The sequence below is a fragment of the Cucurbita pepo genome, chromosome LG15 (genome assembly GCF_002806865.2).
Source record: "Cucurbita pepo subsp. pepo cultivar mu-cu-16 chromosome LG15, ASM280686v2, whole genome shotgun sequence".
NCBI classification, from domain to species: domain Eukaryota; kingdom Viridiplantae; phylum Streptophyta; class Magnoliopsida; order Cucurbitales; family Cucurbitaceae; genus Cucurbita; species Cucurbita pepo.
The window spans coordinates 6,214,479-6,235,803 of record NC_036652.1 but is presented as its reverse complement, the minus strand read 5'-3'; the positions used below and the strand labels follow the sequence as shown (position 1 = coordinate 6,235,803).

Below are 21,325 nucleotides of genomic sequence, written 5' to 3'. Positions count from 1 at the left end.
AATTTTTATCAAAAATAAGGTTGTGGTTATTAAATGTAACGTTGTGTCTTGTCTATGATTTTGTTGCTTTGTGTAACTTGAAAATGAGCTTCAGTAGTTTATTGTTTTAGTTAATTTATGAATGCCTAATTACATTTCAACTTTTTTCTGTTATACCTTCTCATTTGATAAATTTACATGGGAGTAGCGGAGACCTTCGAGTCTCTAATGTACCCGCATCTTTAATTGTTTTTTTTTTTTTTTAAGACTCGTCAAAACTCAGACTCGTCAAAACTCAGACTCGTCAAAACTCAGACGTGGTTAGGCTAGCAAGTTGAACCGATTTCATTTTTAGTTTTCTGTTATTGAAATTTGTTTTTTCTCGATTTTCTTAGTATGTACAGTGGTTGCTGCAAACGTTTAATTGTAAAACATAGACTCGTTTGAACTTAAAATGTGAGTTTGTCCTGTCAACCTCTTCCTCTTCTTGGGTAGCTCGGATTTCATCTTTGTCTTCTTCTCCATATCGACGATTTCGGTTTCTGTTGGGATTTGATTTCTATGGTTTCTTCTTCAGTATCTTCTCCTTCCCCTTCGTGTAAAACCAAATTGACTTCATTCACTTCTTTGTTTTTAAGCTTCACATTTAATTTTAAAATAATAATAATAAATATGTTTTTTTCCTCATCAGCAAGTTATAAATTCTAAAATTATTAAGAAATGGGATTATGATTGAAATGTTGAGTTTGAAAACTCACATCATTCAAACAAAATAAAAAGAAGTTAAAAACTTTTTTCTATTAATTATTCAATACGATTAAATTATAATTATAAAAAATTTAAGCCAAACATGTTCATAAGTTGGACCCTTTTAGTCCCTAAATTTTGTATCAAAATAGTTTGGCTCAATAAAAGGTGTTCACTGAAAACTTACTGATGTATACACTTTTAATTAAATTGCATGAATTTTTAAGATAATTGTATACTTAAATTCACTCATTGAACTTGAGTTCAAATTTTTTAAGAGAATGTTTTTAGAATACAACCAATTCAAAGGTTTCAAGCCTCGGGGGATTTCATACTACTCATCGATCGCAACTCAACCCAACCCAACCCAACCCAACCAACAACAAAATCTTGCCCCATGAATTCCAATGTTGACATATCAGTCTTTTTTCCCACCGAGGGCGGGTCGGGTTGGGTTGAGATGAGACAGGATGGGATTTTCCAAATAGCGGGGCAGGACGAGGAAACCATTCTCAACAAAGTTAACAATTAAAACAGGATGAACAAATATAGACTCAAACTAACACAACAAACTCACCCCAATATATGTCGCCTATGTCCCGAATGAAGTGAAGTTTGGCTCAAACTTCCAACAAGATTCTTTCTACAAGATTTGACTGTTTATGTAGCCTATATCCCAAACCTGTGACCTAATTTCTTTTCTCACAAACAAAAATCAATAAAATTTAAATTCCTTACAATTCCAATTAGCCACAGGCAACTATCTCATGGATGGCATCACTCACATCTTCATCATCTGATCTAGCGGCCAGTTTCATCGCAACCTCTCTTGAAGAATCGATTCCAAACGATAATCGCACAAGTACCTTCACGTCGCCATAGTACACACCAGATAATAGGCAGGTGTGTGATCTTGAGTTGCTTGGGACAGCCTCAGTACCCTGAAAGAGAGAGAGCAAAGATTACTTGAATGGGAAGACCAATGATTCAGGAAAGAGTTGCTAATCCATGAATTAAGTATATCTAAACTGCATAAAAACACAGATTTTTGAGACCCAACTCACAAACCATAAATAAGTAAAGACAACACGAATCTCGAAATACGCTGCGACTGAAGACTACAAAAAATCAAGCTTTCAATCTCAGACGACAGAAATATAAGCCTTTCCTAAGATTGTACAAGTCGAACATTTCCTTCCCTTGATGATTATCCAGCATGATAACATAACAAACTAACCTCACAGGGCTGCATGCCGAGAAGATTTATGACAGCACCTACAGCTTCAGCCAAACTCTCCCTTGCCCCAAGTCCGTATTCGTCAACTCGCTCACAATCTGGACCCAAGCTTTCCCAAGCATTTTTAAAATTAGAGACCCCTACTTTCAACATGTAATCAGCTGCAACAACCTCCAGATCCTCCAGCTGATATTCATCCTCTACACCATCTTCTTCTGCCTCACCAGTGCTGGGGTCAACCTAGTATAACCAAAGAAGTGCAATATGAAATCAAAATCAAGCATTTGGATGCTCGGCAATGAACTTTTCCTAATGCATTACAAGCTTATATGAGACATGGACAGAATCCTCACCAATTTTAGCTCATTAATATGGTTAGGCCAAATTCATGAGATATTCTGTTAGATGTGGACCCATGACTAACTCTACAATTGGATTATAAATATTCAGTTCCTCACTCTGACCCATATAACTCTACAATTATACGGAGCCAATATGTGCTGATATTGAAGTATGGTGCTTGCAAACTCAATTATTAATACTTCTCATCCAATTCACCATCCTTATTTAATAAGTTTTTTCCGAGTTACCTCTTTAACAATAAATCTCAACATGTTTGAAAATTTCCCAACAGCGGGGATCCCTTCAGGCTTCTCAAATGCCACAAAGGTTTGTCCAGGTGAATCATAGGGAAGTGATCTGAGAGGCTTGGATATCACTTCAGTGAATTCCTCTGCTTCAGACGCATCAACAACAACAGTGACCTGGCAAGAAGGCAGAAATGATTATTACAAATCTTAATGAAATTTAACCAAAAAAATAATAATAAATAAATAAATGTAGACAATTTTCCTTAAATTGGTCAATACATTTTCAAGTAGTTGCTCTGGAATTGTATTCGTGCAGTTGTACTGAAACACAACATGGCTGTTAAAAATATGCTTAACAACATTAACTGCATATTCCGTTTCTGCTTCTGTAAGCTCCACAGGTGCTGAAGACTGAGAAGTTCGATACCATCAAAATTTCAACATTCAAGAAGTATTATTGAAAATATATACACATAAGTAGCACAACACATCACCATGCATGATTAAGAATAGTAACAACAGAACCTTGAAAAGCTTCCCAAAGTCGGCAAATTCTGGAATCGAGGAAAGTAGCTTTTCATATGCATCAACAGTGGATGTTGGGCCAATTGGAGGAGCACCGAGCCCAGCTGGCTTTTTACCTGGGGCTTTCTTCTCAGCAACTGGCTGAGACTTGATTTCCTTGGGCACGGAATTAATGTTAAAAGGTTCCTCAGAAGACACCTGCATCCATAAGCAGAACACATGAGTAATGGTCTCGGTGGTACTTGATATACTCACTAAAAACTTTCTTACATAATTCTTCAAACTTGTTGCTAGATTGATCAGTGGGACATCCAGAGACCCAAAAAGAAAGTCAGTGGCATCCTTCTCAGTTTTAGTAGCTGTATCATCACCTTCAAGTGTTTTTAAGTATAGGGTGGCCCTATCTCGAACCTGCCCAAGAAATCAACATACAGTTTGACGACCATATATATAAGCAAGCCATCAAATTTAAATCACTCCAAAATTTTAAAATAATATAGCAATAAGATACCTCATCATCGTTGTCAAAGAGACATCGTCTCAACAGAACATATATTCGAGGCTGTAACAGAGAGAGGTAAAAACATCATTAGTTGAGTGATAAGAATGACAAATAGAGTTCATCCAACTTACAAGAAAGAGAGAAGGGAATTTGTACCCTTAAAGATTCAACTGTAACACCAAATCTTGCCAATGTGCTCACAGCACTGGCACGAACCGTTGCATTTTCAAGATGTACTCGGTTGTATATGTATCGTATGTATTTACTAGGATCGGAGGTTTTGGGTCCTTCAATTCCAAGAAAGTGAAGGATCTGATATTATGGGAAATAAAACAAATTATAAAGGCCATATAGAACATGAAGGCGATGAGAATTAGAGCAAAATAGCGGCTGGAATAATGTAAAAATGTATACTAACCTGTGTCGATAGATAGGTGAATTCACAATCTTCAATAAATTCACACAAGTGAAGCAACCCACTCTCTTTTGCATCAGGAATATCTCTTATAAGAATAACAATTGAATCCACGATAGCTTTTTTATAATCAAAGCCCCCTTCTTCTCTGAGAATGTTGCTAAGGAAATTCATCCTGAAAAAGTGACAAAATGTGTCCTAGACTTACAATCCCAATATACATTGCCTAAATGATGCAACATATAAATGTTGAATAATAAAAAATTCTGTAAGAACTCACAGAGATCTATACTTCAATGGGAACTTCAAACACAAAGATTTAATAGCTTCTATCACGACAATTTTAAACTCATCTGCAATATCTGACATAAAGTTTGTTATCTGCTTCATTAGACGGTCCACACTTGATTCATTTCCTGTTTTTAGAAGTGTTGTTATTGCAAGAGTTGCAATGCTTCTGTTTTGATCAGAAATCAAGCTCTCCATATCAATATTGCAGTTAGTGACAGCCAATGGATGAATCATTGCCACCTGCAAGATTTTCAAATATATTTTCCAAATATCAAAAGAAAATTTAAAAGAGAGAATAATTTAAAAAAAAAAATAGTGGTAGATATAACCTTATTCAAAGTGCGGACAGCAGCAAATCTCAGCACTGGCTTTGAGGAGCTTAAAAAGAGCTGAAGAACAGTAATGGCAGGAGTCAATTCTCTGCTTGTTACACCATGCAGCTCAGTGATTGCTTTGGCAGCTTCAAAGATCACCATCTCTGCTTTGTGGCGCAGACAACCCTCAAGAAAATCATAGAAGGGTCGGTCACCAGTTTGAGTACTGGTAGCTGATTCACGAATAACCTGTTTGAACAACCCTCCATAAGAAAATAAACAAGCAAAGACCGTCATGTATATGAACCAGGAAATTACATGCCTGACTGGTATAGCGAATCAAGAGGCATTGAGCCAATGGAGACCGAACAGTACCCCTTGTTAGGCTAGTGACCAGTTTGCTAACGGCTAGACGATCATTTTGACGTATCTGCGAAGAAAAAAATTATAGTTTCTTTAGATTGAATAAATAGAATCTTTCTTTTAGAAGAGAAATGGAAGCCACTGATATCGAACGGAACAAAAAAGGGCCGGTGATTAAGAAAAAGTGGCAGGCAACAATCACAAGCTATGAACACTAGTTGGAATAATAAATTAACATTTTAATTTGGTTCACATACAATAGGAATAAGCAGTCAAAACAAACCTGAATAATCAAAGTAAGAGCAAATGTGCATGTTTAAGAAAATAACAATACATAAGCAGAAGTATATATATATATATATATATATTGGTAAGAACATAGGCAGAAATAAGATAACACCGAATATTTCATTGATAGGATTATCAAAATTGACTAATACTAGTAATAAAAACTTAGAACTTGAAATGAAATATTTCTATACCATACAGAACTAATCAACATTGATATATACTCCCATGTATTAGATAAAATTAGCTAAAAAGAATAAAACCTAAATCAATATGGGAAATAAATACTTTTTTCTATCAATGCCATGTGATAAGAGTCTATATATACTCCAGCCACAAAACAATAATGGCTAGCATTTACTTTTTCTGAATCAAAAGAAAAGTACCTCCTGGATTTCTCTTTCCAAGAAAATCACAGAAAATAGAGTACATTTATCAGGATTTGATTTCACTAATTAAGTCAATTACAATAGACACAACACCTAACCTTTTAAATTTCAATATAAAGCAGCCATTAAAATTACATAGTTCAGCTCAATAACCTTCCCCAGCATTCAACATAACACCAAAAAACGTGACACAAAAGGATGATCTAACATACTTGATGAAGCAATGCAAGAGCGTGAAATTGAACAAGCGCTGCCCTTGACTGAACAGCTTCCTGAACCTCATTACTCCATCGCTTGACAATTTCTGGATTTGTCTGCGGTTTTAGAAGATGCAAAGGGAGAGAGTAAGAAAAAGATGATAGAAAAAATTGCTCAAAGATGCATATTATTATTTACAATAATGAATACCTGGAGCAAATGAATACCACTAACTAAGGCGGCACTAGCTACCACAGGATTCTTATCTACAATTGCTTGTTTCAGATACCTCTCGATCTGGGTGAGAAGGGTTCCATCTGTAATCCGACAAAGGACACGAATGGAATTTGCCCGATACATATCAGTCTTACTATTCATATCCTTCATTAGGGAGCTAGTCACAATAATAACCTTAAAGAAAATGAAATTAAATGTGTTAGTTCATAATATTGAACGTACAACTCCAAAAATTTAAGTTAACCTGATTGTGGTGTTAACCTCATCAGCAGATGGAGAAATCTCCTTTATCATCAAATAAACCATTCTCCTCAACCCTATATCTCTCGACTGGAAAAGCTTTGTGACAGCAAAGAAAACTTCGGTGGCTTCAATCTATTAAAAACATTATTATACATCGTCAACATTGTCAACATTTGAACAGAACATGCATACATACATCAGCCGAGGCCATGCTTGGAAAATGCATTGACTAATACTAATGTTCGACGGATGGACTATTAAACTTGACCTTTGTGAAGTTTTCGCCCTGATTCAGAAGGTATAGAAGCTTCGTGATAACCTAAAAATAAGACATGCACCAGGCAGAAAATATTAATCATAGAACAATTGGGTGCGCAAAAGGGAGGTTGTTTCAAATAATTCCATAGTACAAAGGCCACACCTGAGAGCATCTTCTTGGATCTAATTGAGGATCGTTAAAAACCCTAGCTTCCTGAAGAACAGCACCCTTCTCAATCCCCAAAAACGGAGAATACTCAGCTGTAAATGCAAAAAACCGGAGTTAACATCATACGTCCTTGTGCTGATACAGCATAGTAATCCGGAAACAGGATACAAGACCCAAATGACAGCACTATCCCATCCACTCATCAAATTAACAAAACCACAACAAAAATTGCAAATGCACTTATCAATATCGTAATTAAGGCAACAGCCACAATACAGACTGCATCCAAACATCTCAACTTCTAAACCTAAACCAAATTGGAACAAAAAGAAATCAAAGACAAGAATCTTGCCGAGTTCAAAACAGAGCACGACAACACAATACATCAAGAAGTACTGCCAAACAACGAAGTCAAGTAGATCTACGATAAAAAAGACTGATCCAACCTCCCGGAACGTGAAACTCGAGGAATTAACCAATATTGAAGTGAGAAGAGAAGAAATTGAGTAACTATGAGGTAAATGGAAGGGATTTTGAGGGAGTGAAAGAAGACATTACCTTCGTCATCGCGGTCGTCGTCCTTCTTGATGAGAGGCTGAGCCATGGGCGACGTATTTGAATCTGAGAGATCTAGAGACGACCAGCAAAGCTTTCCTTACTGCCTGAGAACAAAGAAAAAACCAGAGAAATGCTGAAGTTTGTGCGATTTTGTGAAGGGCTTTTGCTTTGGTCGGAGAAGAAAGAGAAACCGAGACAAAGTGCTCATCAGAAATTACAATATAGGATGGGCCCTTCTTCAACTAACGAGATGCAATATGGGCCCTTTTTCCAACTAATGAGCTGCAATATGGGCCGTTCTTCAACTAACGAGATGCAACATGGGCCCTTCTTCAACTAACGAGATGTAATATGGGCCCTTTTTTAACTAACTAGATGCAATATGGGCCCTTCTTCAACTAAGAGATGCAGTATGGGCCGTTCTTCAACAAACGAGATGCAATATGGGCCGTCCTTCAACTAACGAGATGCAATATGGACCTGGCCCATAGTATGGGCCCTTTTCAACTAATGAGTTGCAATATGGGCCGTCCTTCAACTAACGAGATGCAATATGGACCTGGCCAATAGTATGGGCCCTTTTTCAACTAATGAGATGCAATATGGGCCCTTCTTCAACTAACGAGATGCAATATGGGCCGTCCGTCAACTAACGAGATGCAATATGGGCCTGGCCCATAGTATGGGCCCTTTTCAACTAATGAGTTGCAATATGGGCCGTCCTTCAACTAACGAGATGCAATATGGACCTGGCCAATAGTATGGGCCCTTTTTCAACTAATGAGATGCAATATGGGCCCTTCTTCAACTAACGAGATGCAATATGGGCCGTCCGTCAACTAACGAGATGCAATATGGGCCTGGCCCATAGTATGGGCCCTTTTCAACTAATGAGTTGCAATATGGGCCGTCCTTCAACTAACGAGATGCAATATGGACCTGGCCAATAGTATGGGCCCTTTTTCAACTAATGAGATGCAATATGGGCCCTTCTTCAACTAACGAGATGCAATATGGGCCGTCCGTCAACTAACGAGATGCAATATGGGCCTGGCCCATAGTATGGGCCCTTTTCAACTAATGAGTTGCAATATGGGCCGTCCTTCAACTAACGAGATGCAATATGGACCTGGCCAATAGTATGGGCCCTTTTTCAACTAATGAGATGCAATATGGACCCTGCCCATAGTATGGGCCCTTTTCAACTAATGAGTTGCAATATGGGCCGTCCTTCAACTAACGAGATGCAATATGGACCTGGCCAATAGTATGGGCCCTTTTTCAACTAATGAGATGCAATATGGGCCCTTCTTCAACTAACGAGATGCAATATGGGCCCTTCTTCAACTAACAAGATGCAATATGAGCCTGGTTCATAGTATGCGGTACTGCCTTTGATGCAACATGGGCCTGGCCCATAGTATGCTGTACTGCATTGATGCAATATGGGCCTGGCCCATAGTATGCTATACTGTCTTGATGCAATATGGGCCTGGCCCATTGTATGCTGTACTGCCTTGATGCAATATGGGCCTGACCCATAGTATGCTGTACTGCCTTTTGATGCAATATGGGCCTGGCCCATAGTATGCTGTACTGCCTTTTGATGCAATATGGGCCTGGCCCATAGTATGCTGTGCTGCCTTGATGCAATATGGGCCTGGCCCATAGTACGCTATACTGCCTTGATGCAATATGGGCCTGGCCCATATATGCTGTACTGCCTTTGATGCAATATTTATTTATTTATTACATGCTAAAAAGGATCACAATTTTTTTTTTAATTTTAATGAAATCTATAATATTTCGCCTGGCTTACACGTGGTTCTGGCTCGTTTTAAATAAATGGGTAGAAATAATTTTCTTTTTAAAATATTCTAAAAATATAATAAAAATAATAGTCCATCATCGTCACTCGTGACTTGGGACAACCAAGAAGTCCACTTTTTATTATTATTGTTATTTAAATATTAAAATTTAAATTAGTTTATAGATTTTGTATTTAATAAAATTTATATATATTAAAAAGAATTTTATAAATAAATTCATATTTAAAATTATACTAAAAAAGATTTATTAGACATAAAATTAAAAAATTAAAAAATTTATTGAAGAAAAATAAAAAGAATGGGGAAATGAAATGGAATAATTCATTGTTTTCCCATTCACAGATCACTACAGCTTGGCTTCGTCTTCTGATCAGAGAGAGAGAGAGACCAGAAGCCTCTCTTCTTCTTCTTCATCAATTCTCTCTGTATCTCTCTCGCTCTCTTTCAAGTTTCAATTGATTGAATTGATCTTCGTTCCCTTACGATGCCTTCCCGAAGAAGGACCCTCTTGAAGGTCATCATCCTTGGGGATAGCGGGTGAGAATCAACTGTTCTTCTCTTTCTCTTTTCCAATTTTGCTTTTGAGGTTACTGCCCTTTCTCTTTAATACTCAACGGATCGACTCAGATCGTTACTTTCCGAACTTGCGGAATTTTCTTTTGTCAGTTCTTGGCCTTTGATCTGGAACGGATTCAATGGGGCTTTAAGATTCTGTTTGCTCGGATTTAGATTGTTTGATGAAGTTATATGTTCTTGCTTCTTTTTATTCACCAGTTGATGGTTGTTAGTAGTGATTGGTTCTTGTTTTTGTTGGGAGAACTCGCTTTGTGGCTTACTTTCTATTTTTGGGCTTTTTTGGTTTACTTTTTGGAAATTGACTTTTGTCTTTGGCTGGTATTGAAGGTTCTGATTCGGGGAACTGACATGTTTGGATCTGTTTGTTGTGTTTTAATTTGTTCCTTCTCTACTGTATGGTAATTTGAAGCTTGTTTGTGAACTTGCAGGGTTGGGAAGACCTCTTTGATGAACCAGTATCCTACTTGATTGTTGAATTAACAATGTTATAGTGTACCATTTTCCATTGAAGATATTGATTCGAGTTTCTTTTTTTGTGACAATTCTTCTATTTTATAGAAGAACAGTTTCTTGATCCTCCGTGTGGTTTCTTTGAACTTTTAAAAACAGATATGTAAATAAGAAGTTTAGTAATCAATACAAGGCCACCATTGGAGCTGATTTTTTGACTAAAGAGGTGCAATTCGAAGATAGACTTTTCACTTTGCAGGTTGGTGATGGGGAAACTTCTATTTGCCTATGCACATGTTTTTATTAGATTAGGAGAATTGTCTTAAATTTGATCCGATAAAAACTGCACAAAAAATGTGAGATCCTACATCAGTTGGGGAGGAGAACGAAATATTCTTTATAAGGGTGTAGAAACCTCTTCTTAACAGACGTGTTTTAAAAACTTTGAGAGGAAGCCTGAAAGGGAAAACCCAAAGAGGACAATTTCTGCTCGTTGTGGGCTTGGGCTGTTACAAATGGTATCAGAGCCAGACACCGAGCAATGTGTCAGCAAGGAGGCTGAGCCCCGAAGGGGGGCAGACATCGATGGAAGAAGGGAACAAATGCCGGCGAGGACGCTGGGTTATGAAGGGGGGTGGATTGTGAGATCCCACATCGGTTGGGAAGGAGAACGAAGCATTCCTTATAAGGGTGTGGAAATCTCTCCCTAGCAGACGTGTCATAAAAACCTAGAGGGGAAGCTCGAAAAGGAAAACCCAAAGAGAACAATATCTGCTTGCGGTAGGCTTGGGCTATTACAAAAAGCACTTCACCTCAGTATACTGTGTAGTGTTTCAGACTTGGATTATTTGAAAAAACTACATAATTTCCTTGGGCTTCGTCTATTGTAGGGAAAATATGTATGAACTTAATCAATCCATCTGGGAAAATATGAATTTCTTGAATGATATTTTGAAAATGATAGCTGTGTCTTAATCCTTTATAATGAGCAAGAACTTGGCAATGGAGGCTGCATCTTCTCATGTAAGGGACTCAGTTGAACCTTCAATCTTTAGATAATGACATCCCATTGCCTTACAGATATGGGATACAGCAGGCCAGGAACGATTCCAAAGTCTTGGTGTTGCTTTTTACAGAGGTGCTGATTGCTGCGTTCTGGTGTATGATGTCAATTCAATGAAATCATTTGACAACCTTAACAACTGGCGGGAAGAATTCCTTATCCAGGTTCTGTTCTCTATGTTCATGAACTATAATCTTGTTACCAGAAACTGATTTACAGAAGAGTTCAAATAAGTTCAAAAGATAATAGAAAACCTGAACTTCTTTTGATGCTTTGGCATAACATCATCTGCAGGCGAGCCCTTCCGATCCCGAAAATTTTCCCTTCGTTGTTCTAGGAAATAAAGTTGACATAGATGGTGGAAACAGTAGAGTTGTAAGTATTACCTAAATTTCAGTATTGAATCATGTTCTCTTTCTACATTCAGAAGATTGTAAGCTGAAATTTTCTGTTTTTCGGAATACTTCAGGTTTCGGAGAAAAAGGCACGAGCTTGGTGTGCATCGAAAGGAAACATCCCATACTTTGAAACTTCTGCCAAAGAAGGCATTAATGTGGAAGAAGCCTTCGAATGCATTGCAAAAAATGCCCTCAAGAGTGGGGAAGAGGAAGAGATGTAAGTTCATATGCCAAACCAAATATTACTAACTCAGTCTCTCATTTTCTATTCTCAGTTATTTGTTGTACATGTGCATAAAATAGGAATTCATTGTTAGCTACATTTCACCAAGCAAAATAACTTATCAATTTCCACATCTGCACGAACTCGACGTGATAAGGGTTTCGGTTGGGGATATTTCACCTAGTTTTGTTGTTTCCCAAGCTGTGTCGCACGCCGTAGAAGTGAACAATGTGTGCAGGATCCGAATCCTCTATCCTATACCTTATAGAAAACGAATAGACGAATTAAGGTTTAGATCTAGCAATGGATTTAGTTAGTAGTTTTTGACCTGAGGCTGTGGATATGTAGAATCTAGCTCGTCCTAAATGGCTGTATTTTCTAACTTCCTTTGTTTCGAACTTTCTTCGTCCATGCTTTGTTGGTTTCTACTCTCCTGGCTATTAACTTTGCTTTCACAAAACCTTTTCGATTAATGGTTGCGATGGTGTACCGCAGATACTTACCCGACACCATCGATGTTGCGAGGAACAATCAGCCAAGATCATCTGGATGCGACTGCTGAGTTTAATACACTGAATCACCTCTTATTCTATTTCATTCTCCAGTAAATCTCAAGTCTTCTATAAAGGTCCTACAGACTCAGGCTTTTTATGCATATTCCGATTTGTACATTTGGCTTTGCATTTGAACAAATCCTGTCATTATCGACTCAGTTTGTGTTTGGTCGTTGCAAGTTGTGTTTACTGTCGTAGGGGTTTATAAATTATCCATCTCGTGACCGACTCTATGCCTGAGCCTCATTTGTTGATGACAATCAGTTTGTCGCATAAGTTTATGTAATTCTTCTTCTTAGTGAACGTATTGATTCTTGTTTATTTGCTAGGATTTTGGTTCCTCTGTTCATGCTTCAATATATTTTAGATCTTCAGCCTGGATAGTTTCTGCAATGGTCACAATTATAACTCATTTGTTAAACTATAATATGATCATATGGCTACGAAATGTCCAATAGAAAGATTTTGAACTATAATATGATCATATGGCTGTTCAGAATACAAAAGGACAATAAAGTCTGGCAGGCTGAATTAGATTCTTTTTCCTTCCAAATTTAAAACTGTTCCTGGTTGAATATAATACAACATTCAAATCAAATTGGTTACACAGTAAACTGAAGTGAACTCTACTGTATTAAAATGGTTGCGATCTCAACCTGCAAGCTAATATTGATTTACTTTGACCCAACAGAAGAAAGTGTGTCCTGATTTGCAGGGCGAAATGAACTCCCAGAAATTGTTGTACTGGTTGTTGGGTATTGGGGGTTAGGGTTAGAAGCAGGCATACCCGGCAGTCCCGACATCGGAGGCCTTTGGGGCACCATGCCCATTGGAGGCCTTGGGACTGTGTTTGCAAAGTTCATGGGCATCCTGTTTGTTGGTAATGTTGGTGCCCCACCTCGTGATGATGAAGCAGGTAAGCCTAGTCGAGCAGCGATTATCTGTGCACGTTCCTGGAAAAGCCTCTGCTTTGACCTGTCTAGTTGCTCCCTCATTCTCACCGTCACGTTTTCCATGTCGTTGAAGAATGCTAACTTGCTTTCCAACTTATGCAGCTATAAAAAAGAGAGGGTAGTGTAAGTTTTTGTTTAATTGTTTAAAATGTATGGGAAGGGAAACAACTTCAATTGAGATACCTGTTTTTCGATTAATATCATGGAAAGTTGACGGATTTGGTCCTCTTCTTGATTAGCCAGAATTTGTGCCTTCACTGCTGCTGCTGACAGTGTCGTAACCGCAGCACGCTTCAACTTATCGATTTTATCCTCCTTTTTACTCGTACAATTGGAGTTTTCTTCTTTGTTGTCCTTGCTTTGATTAACATCTGCTAAAGAACAAATAAACAGGTACTATAAAACAAATGCATTCTCGTATACTTCTCAGCAATTGAAACAAGATTCATTAATTTGCTGAATGTGTTCAACACTCCTAAAAGTCCAGAAAATCAATCATGCTTATAGTGTTCCTCACACATTTTAAAATTCAGCAGATCAGATCAAGCATGATACATAGTACAATGATACGACAACAGAAGGACGACAAGAAGTTATACCAACTTGAGCTAAAAAAAACCGAGCGAAATTTCGAAGTCGAAAGACTTTGCCCTCGATATAATCTTTTTAAAGACAAGTCATAAGACTGATCATCACCTTGAAATTTTTCATTGTACAGAAAATTTCTTTCTTGGGAAGAAGATAGACTTGTTTCAAAGACGTCTCCATACCTTAAAAAGATCGAGTTAATAGTCTCTGAACACTCTTGAAACGAGGTCATCAATTCTGAACTCGGCACATTACAACCATCAAAACTAAACAATACCTGCTTAGTCTCCTCAAGAGTAAAGGGCCCCTCCAAACTATCCCCTCTTTATACTACTCATTGGCCACCATTTTAACCCATCACAAAAACCCAAACAACTTGGGGTGGTACCATTATTATGTTTTTTTAATAAGAAAGAAGAGGGTTATTTTCCAAGGGAGAACAATAACAACCCAGGGCCGGGAGTACCTTCTATAAACCAATTGTCCACCTTCTTATGGAGGAAAAAAGAAATTCTTAAGTTCCCAACCAATTGGAAGAGACAAAGTCAATGGAGGAGCAGCTCCATATTCAAACACATCCTGCAACCTGATGGTGAGAGGAACCACCTCATACACTTTCAGTTAATCCTTCATTATTAACGAGAGACAAAGTTTTGTTTTTGTATCTCCCGAAACCGACAATTTTATGAAAGAAAGATTATGATCCCCTTCCTTTCCACGAAGCTCTTGATTTCTATTTCCAACTTACTCTCTCTGAACTTTGGCAATTACTTTCTTCAAGAGAATTAAGTCCCTTATGCAAATAAAAGTTTCTTGTTCCTTCATGGCTTACACAAATTTCACGAAAGATGGAGACGCATTCCGATCCCACAATAGTGACGACCTAAGGAAAGAAAGCCTTTTCATGAAATTAAACCCTTCCCACCTTTTCATTTGTTTTTCTTCAGTTCTTTCAGAAAAATATTTGGGATTTTATGTTTGCATGTTTCTGGATTATGTTGGGTTTTTCGCAGTTCACTAAAAGGAAATGTGGAACAATTAGTAGGTGGAACTTATATCAAGGGAAGAACTAAAAGTTGTGGATTGGTACGGGTAACTCAATACAATGGAAGATTCTGCTGGAAAGAAATAATTGAAAATTTAACGAGCCTTCAAGTGTTATTGTTCTCTCTTTCTCTCTCTTTGGGTTGGGGGGGGGCTGTNACCGTTCAAGATATCCAAATAACCCACACTCATCAATGGAAGCCTTGTCAAATCATAATCTCTGACTAAACACCAGCACTAAGTGCATAGACCAAGCCAACCTCCTAGCTCCTCCTAGAAACAATCCCTCTCCCGATACCTGGAGGGACTATAATCACATTTATGGAAGTGAATGAATAAATTCTATGATCCATGAACTACTCCCAGGCTAGGAAGGTTGTGAGTCCATACAACCAAGATGCCTCCAGAAGACCTTATAGGATCAAGGGATTCACTCAAAAAAACTGATCTCTCTAAATAATATGAATTGGATTCCCATGAACCCTAGAACACTTTGTCTCTTGAAGGATAAACAAGTCATGCTTTGCTTGAGACAATTTCCCTAAAAAGTCTCCACTTAACTTTCACTTCAAGCATGAATTTGAAGAGATATTTGAAAGACAAAATATTGGATGACTCGAGAAAAAAAATGCCTATCCTGAAATACTAAGTCAAGGGATCACCATGGATGAGGGAAAGTATGTCAAACAGGATTTTGCAGTTTGTTTCATTTAATTTCATCTCAAGAGTCACGATAATCTTTTGCGAGAAAGCATCAAGCTTGAAGGAAGAATGTCAAAACCAATTAGCAAAGAGAGCAAAGTTCTTCATCTCTAAATTCCCAACCCCTCTACACACCACCCCCTGGCCCCTCCAACAAAGTGGGCCATAATTTCTCTAACTTGGAATATGGTTGAAGAAGGACAAGAAATAAAGTGAGAGCTTCACTATCTGATTGCTTTTGTCAGTTACGTATGCTTCCCCCTAGAACAGTCCTACACTTTTGCGGTTCTTGATGATCCTTTTTTTTTCTTTTTTTTCAAGAAATATACATAGCAATACATGAGGAAGTTCATAAAAACAAATCAAAGTCAATACTATTCAATAGGAAATAACTTGTACTCACCATCCTCTTGGAATGTGCAACCTTTGGATAGCCTTGAATAATTTATTTAAAAAACAATTGAAAAATGCAATCTGAATTGGTGGGAGGTTCAAAAATACAAAATTATAGCTGGAAAAAAAGAAAAAGAAAAAAAGAAACACGTACCTGCTCCTCTTTCAATAACCGAAGTTGGTTTTACTGGTAGTGGGGTTGCATTCTCTGTTGAGGGCAAAGAATCAGCGTCAGCGACCTTGCTTGATCCCTGGTCAACCACGGATTTAGACATTTCAGTTTGTGCAGGTTCATTCTCATTGTGAGAATCAGGTATAATAGCTACATCTTTTGAGGCTTCTTTCACTGAATTAGCAGAAATTGTTGGTTGAGGCTCGCTTGCAGAGGGTAAATGATTTGGCTCGTCATCTAATTCTTTTTTAGTTTTGGCAGAATGAGATGGAACTTGCTTCTGAATCTCAGTTTTTTCAGCATGTTGCAAATCTGACATATGAACATCCTTTGGTGACAACTTCGGTTGTGATGGTTTTTCAGCAGAAGTTCCTTCTCCCAACTTTTCAACTGGATTTGATGTCGATTTTGATTCTACATTTTCAGATTCCTTCACAATGCCTGTTCTTTCAACCTCAGGTAATTCTGGTTCTCTCGATTCTTTCAAATTACTTGCTCTATCTGAATCATGATTAGTAATTGGATTGTGTTCTATAATAGCATCTGAAGACTTTTCATTATCCATAGTTTCCTTTGTCACCGATTCTCCATTTTTGTTATTACTGTCATTAGTTGATAGGGCTCCGTCATCGAGGACCGAAGTAGAATTGTCTGGTCTCTGTTTCACACACTGTTCCTTGTCATTTTTCTGAGCTTCCACATTGACAATACTGCACAAGTATCACTGTGATCAAAGAATAGAACAAAACTGAAACAAGCATGTCAAGTCTCAACGTCAAGTACCTCTCTGAATTAGCTTTGGCCTTCTGATCATCTGGTGGATCTTCTAAAATAAAGCAGTGCCTTGTAGCCAGTTCTAAACTGGGAGATTTCTGAGAAACGCTTTTCAAAGAAAAACGGGCCGATGCACTGGCAACATCTGATCCAACTAAGCGTGCAAGGAATGCAGCCTGAAAAGCAAATATTTAAATAGTTGAGCAATCAGGAATGAAATTTATGATTATAAGGAGTGCTAATGAAGGGCAAAGAGTACACGCTTCACTATTTCTGCTCCACCAATAAATATAATAAGCATGACAATTACTAACTGAAGGTCATCCTGAGCAAGGATAGAAGCCAATGAACAAATTATAACGATAGCTGCCAAAACTTGGTTCATGTACAGACACGGATGACAAAACAAAATCCTAGAATGCTAAGGCAGGTTCAAGATAAACCTTCATTTTCTAGTGGAGAGAATTATTTGAATTGAACATAAGAATAAAAGGGAAAAGATAGCAAGAATCTAGAATCAACGAAGTTAACATACACCTTCAAGCAAAGTAGTAAAGTTCATACAAAGTGAACGTCAAACTGCTCCTTTGCAGCGCAGACCTGGTGCATCTTATAGGCTAACAAGAAATAAGATGCCTGCCATGACATCCAAAAAATCCATCACGGAAGAAATCATCTTCCATCTATGAGACTTGAGAAAATTCCAGAAACCAAGTTCAATATATAAGGAACCAGCTTAAGTGATGACACTAAGTTTTTGTTTGCTGCACAAATCTAAATAGTGGTTTTACATTTAGATGTTTATTTTATGGAAAGCAAGGAACTTCAAAACCACACGACTAATCCTAACCTGATTCAGAACAACAATGAAATAACCATAAATTTGAGGCCTATCAATGAATAAAAACTATTCTAGATCGATTAAAGAAAATTAGGACTACCGATTTCATTAGTTCTTACATTCTAAATTTCCACTTACCAATGCCATGACAGGGTTCCCTACATCAGCAAATGATAGTGGGTGCTCAGGTGTTAATACGTAACCAATGGCTTCAAATGCCTCCCTCAAAGCATTCAAGGCAATGTCTTCAGAAACCTTCTGATCACCATCTTCTAATTTGGAGTTATCTAAAGCAGCTTTTCCTTCAACATCCTCTGATTTTGAATTATCCATCCCAACTTTTACCTCACCTGTATCTTCCTTGGTTCCAGTTTCTGTATTCGAAGCCTCTTTTTCAGTAGCCTTATTATCCATTGATTCAGTGATATCAGTAGGAACTGATGAATCATTTTCAGTTAAAGGTGGAACAGTTTCTTTTGCACCGTCTTCAACATTATCCTCAGATTCAAGAAAGGTATCCTCAATTGGCATTTGAATAAAGTGCAATATACATTGGGCTTTTGTTTTGGTAGCCACATGTTCAGCAATCTCATTCCAGTTTTCCTTATAAAGCTCTAAAGCCTCAAGGAGGAGGAGAGTTTCCTGATCTGTCCACTTACCTCCACTAGCACCAGGAACCCCGACAGACTCCATGAGAATAAAATCTGATGAAGACATATCGGAATCAAATTTCCCATTGTTAAAGCACTCCGAACATAAATCAAAATCTGCCTGTCAAAGATGAATATTATTAGTTGATATGTCAATGAATACACATAACTGTTGACTTATGAGACTACTGATGAAATTTAATGTCATGATTTTGCATCCATGAGATTCTAAAATACAAGTTTGATATTCCAACAATGAACTGTTTAAAGAAGGAATTTTGAATTGACAACCCACCTGCTCCTGGGTTCTATCTGGTATATGGCACTTTTTTTTTTTTTTTTTTTTTTTTTTTTTTTTTTTTTTTTTTTTTTNTTTTTTTTTTTTGGTAATTATAGGCTAGTCCTAATTCCTAAGATTGGAGGCTGATACTCATTAGTTTTTGTTGGGAGGGGGCCTTCTCATCCCCTTGCCCTTAGGCTGCTCCTTGCTTGTTAATAAAATTCCTTTGTTCCTAATTTAAAAAAAAAAAAACAAACAAACAAACAAACAAACAAAAGAAGAAAAAAGAAACCAACCTGCTTCTGGCAGTGGTAACGTTTCCGAGAGCAATCAGCAGAGCATGAGTTACAGTGGTACTCAACAGATGGACCCTCAGGCCTCGTCATCTCTTCAGAAATTGCAGATTCTCTAAGCAATCTAGGTGGAGCTGCAGTGGTAACATTGATCTTCGGAACAATAGATGGGCAGGATTCTAATGTTTCAAAGTGAAACAACTTCTCAACCAAAGAGTCCTTTTGACTTTCATCGTCAAGATCACTTGTTGAAATTGATTCTGCAGATAGGAAAGGGTGAAAATTAATCAAACCCCAATGGTCAAGAAACTCCATCACCTCCTTTCTAGCATCTAGCTCTCCAACTTCCAGCTCTGATAGATCTTTTGCTTCAAGCTGCGTACTGGGATTTGCATGGAATTTTTTCATAATCCAATTACGTATCTTGATATATATATCAGGACTTCGAGTGCCATCCTTTCCACTGAAAAAAGAAGGCATCGAACGTTCCTCAATTGGATGGACTTCTGTCCATGAAAACCAACCTGAAAACAAAGACCAAACCATAATCAATAAACTTGTGGATCTCTCATTCTCTCTTTACTAATTAAGAAAGAAAGCCTAAGATTAAGCTTGTTCCTGGAACCAGAAAGGAATAAATGAAAATTCTGCAAAGCATTGAAGAATTTTACTTATTGCATGGCTGGTTATTAAAGTAGCACTTGATAATTTCGCCCACTACATACTCTAGAGAATTAAGAAGCTGTAAGAGACAAACCATGCACATGAAATAGAAGGCCAAAAGAAAGGGAATATTGGTTGAGACTTCGTCTTGAAGAAGATCTATGTACTTTTCCAATCCAAGACAGCAGAGATATTTCAAATAATTTCACATATCAGAAGATTTTTATTTTCAGAAAAATCTTTCAAATAAAATCTATGATCTTTCAAATAATTTCACATATGTACTTGTCCAATCCAAGCTGTAAGAGACAAACCATGCACATTTTCTTGCATCCTCACATAGTTTCAGAAAAGCAAAAGAAGCTCAACATGTAACCATTGTTTATTCCAACATCTCTTTAGACTACCCTCAATTTGCTAAGAAATTTTTGACAAAATAAAAGGATGCACTGAACTTCCAATGAAACAGATACACAAAGCCTGATTACGTTTAGATATGCACTACTGAGATACTGAATTCTTAATCACAACAAAGAAAATTGGGAAGCTTTTCTTCACGGTACAAAAATACCAAGCCCTTAGTTCAAAATTTCCCTTCTCTCAACATGGAGGTCATTTCGACAAACCCCTACCAACGCTTGGCACAAATCAGGATCTCGAAAAAGAGTAAACGAAACTCACCGCAATGATTCGGAACTACATGAGAATTCGCACTCCGAGATTTAATGGCTTCGAAATCAGCTTCGAAAGACGCCTCCAAATTCGCCAATCTAGTCGCCTTGTTCAATTCCTCCGCCGCAGCGACCAACGCGTCTCCACGCTGAACTTCAGAATGAAGTAAAGAGCCTTCCGTCTTAACTGATCCGGCGGCGGAGGCAAAACCTCCATTAGCCGATGCTGCTCCAGCAACATTGTTAGGGCCAAATCGAGCTCTGGTGAAAGGGCCGTTATGATTTGGAGGATGTGAAAGCGCAGATTTTTCGCGAGTAACGCGTTTCGAGGGCGCGGATGAGGAGATAGAGCCACCGAGAGTACTTGCCTTTCGCTTCTGAGCTCCAGCTCGACGACGAGAAGAAGGCGGCTCCGATGACGGAGAATCGGTGCTGTTTGCCGGTAAATTTCCGGCGTCGCGGCGCTTGTCCTCCATGTGAGGATTTTGCTGGAAATGGAATCAGTTGTAGATGATGATAGTGTGTACTTTTGAGAACTCCATTGTTGCTGATTATATTGCTATTGGCATACCCAACCTTGTTTCTTCCATGATGCATTGAACTTAGAATTCCAATTCTTACCCAAAAAAAAAATAAATAAAATCCAATTTTTATTTTTATTTTTATTTTTATTTTTATTTTGAATTTTTAAATTTCTAATTTTTTTTAATTAAATATAGAATAAGATTGAGCTATACTCTGTTGATAGTCATTATCACGACTCAATTTTCAAGGTTTCAAATCACAGATCATGATTTAAAAGACGGGCTAAAAACAAATAAAATAAAAGATAAAAATGTCGTGAAATTTAAATAAATAAATAAATAATACCACGATTAAATACGAAATAAAATTCAATTATAAGA

The 21,325-nt window shown here is 37.6% G+C and overlaps 3 protein-coding genes across 4 annotated transcripts; 1 reads left to right on the top strand and 2 right to left on the bottom strand.

Moving 5' to 3' along the window:
• Positions 1-1,235: 1,235 nt before the first annotated feature.
• On the bottom strand, positions 1,236-7,502 carry LOC111811479 (coatomer subunit gamma). The gene is made up of 18 exons (XM_023698350.1): positions 7,304-7,502; positions 6,740-6,837; positions 6,587-6,637; positions 6,337-6,450; positions 6,049-6,249; positions 5,853-5,954; positions 4,923-5,030; positions 4,616-4,849; positions 4,276-4,526; positions 3,999-4,170; positions 3,737-3,892; positions 3,590-3,640; positions 3,349-3,489; positions 3,079-3,276; positions 2,833-2,964; positions 2,554-2,727; positions 1,964-2,203; positions 1,236-1,667 (listed from the first exon to the last, which is right to left on the bottom strand). Exons 1-18 carry the CDS (start codon positions 7,347-7,349, stop codon positions 1,473-1,475), a joined length of 2,664 nt encoding a protein of 887 aa, XP_023554118.1. The 5' UTR covers positions 7,350-7,502; the 3' UTR covers positions 1,236-1,472.
• Positions 7,503-9,458: 1,956 nt separating this feature from the next.
• Positions 9,459-12,773, top strand: LOC111811378 (ras-related protein Rab7). The gene is made up of 7 exons (XM_023698190.1): positions 9,459-9,669; positions 10,137-10,163; positions 10,318-10,417; positions 11,239-11,385; positions 11,516-11,596; positions 11,691-11,836; positions 12,338-12,773. The coding sequence occupies exons 1-7, from the start codon at positions 9,617-9,619 to the stop codon at positions 12,402-12,404; spliced, it is 621 nt and encodes a 206-aa protein (XP_023553958.1). The 5' UTR covers positions 9,459-9,616; the 3' UTR covers positions 12,405-12,773.
• A 72-nt stretch (positions 12,774-12,845) lies between these two features.
• Positions 12,846-21,000, bottom strand: LOC111811377 (SWI/SNF complex subunit SWI3D-like). 2 transcript variants are annotated; one of them, XM_023698188.1, is made up of 7 exons: positions 20,431-21,000; positions 19,090-19,610; positions 18,002-18,634; positions 17,032-17,198; positions 16,231-16,958; positions 13,533-13,723; positions 12,846-13,451 (listed from the first exon to the last, which is right to left on the bottom strand). In XM_023698188.1, exons 1-7 carry the CDS (start codon positions 20,894-20,896, stop codon positions 13,071-13,073), a joined length of 3,087 nt encoding a protein of 1,028 aa, XP_023553956.1. In that variant the 5' UTR covers positions 20,897-21,000; the 3' UTR covers positions 12,846-13,070. The 2 variants fall into 2 exon arrangements, with proteins under 2 accessions (XP_023553956.1, XP_023553957.1); XM_023698189.1 differs by having other exon boundaries at positions 13,533-13,720.
• Between the last annotated feature and the right edge of the window lie 325 nt (positions 21,001-21,325).

Coding starts and splice junctions, on each gene's coding strand:
- LOC111811479 (XM_023698350.1), bottom strand. CDS start 7,349: ATGGCTCAGCCTCTCATCAAGAAGGACGACGACCGCGATGACGAAG. Junction 6,451..6,586: donor AGGGCGAAAACTTCACAAAG/GTCAAGTTTAAT, acceptor TGTTTTTAATAG/ATTGAAGCCACCGAAGTTTT. Junction 6,250..6,336: donor TTTCTCCATCTGCTGATGAG/GTTAACACCACA, acceptor ATTTTCTTTAAG/GTTATTATTGTGACTAGCTC.
- LOC111811378 (XM_023698190.1), top strand. CDS start 9,617: ATGCCTTCCCGAAGAAGGACCCTCTTGAAGGTCATCATCCTTGGGGAT. Junction 10,164..10,317: donor AAGACCTCTTTGATGAACCA/GTATCCTACTTG, acceptor TTTTAAAAACAG/ATATGTAAATAAGAAGTTTA. Junction 11,597..11,690: donor ATGGTGGAAACAGTAGAGTT/GTAAGTATTACC, acceptor GGAATACTTCAG/GTTTCGGAGAAAAAGGCACG.
- LOC111811377 (XM_023698188.1), bottom strand. CDS start 20,896: ATGGAGGACAAGCGCCGCGACGCCGGAAATTTACCGGCAAACAGCACC. Junction 18,635..19,089: donor GTTACCACTGCCAGAAGCAG/GTTGGTTTCTTT, acceptor CATCTTTGACAG/GCAGATTTTGATTTATGTTC. Junction 16,959..17,031: donor GCCAAAGCTAATTCAGAGAG/GTACTTGACGTT, acceptor ATACTTGTGCAG/TATTGTCAATGTGGAAGCTC.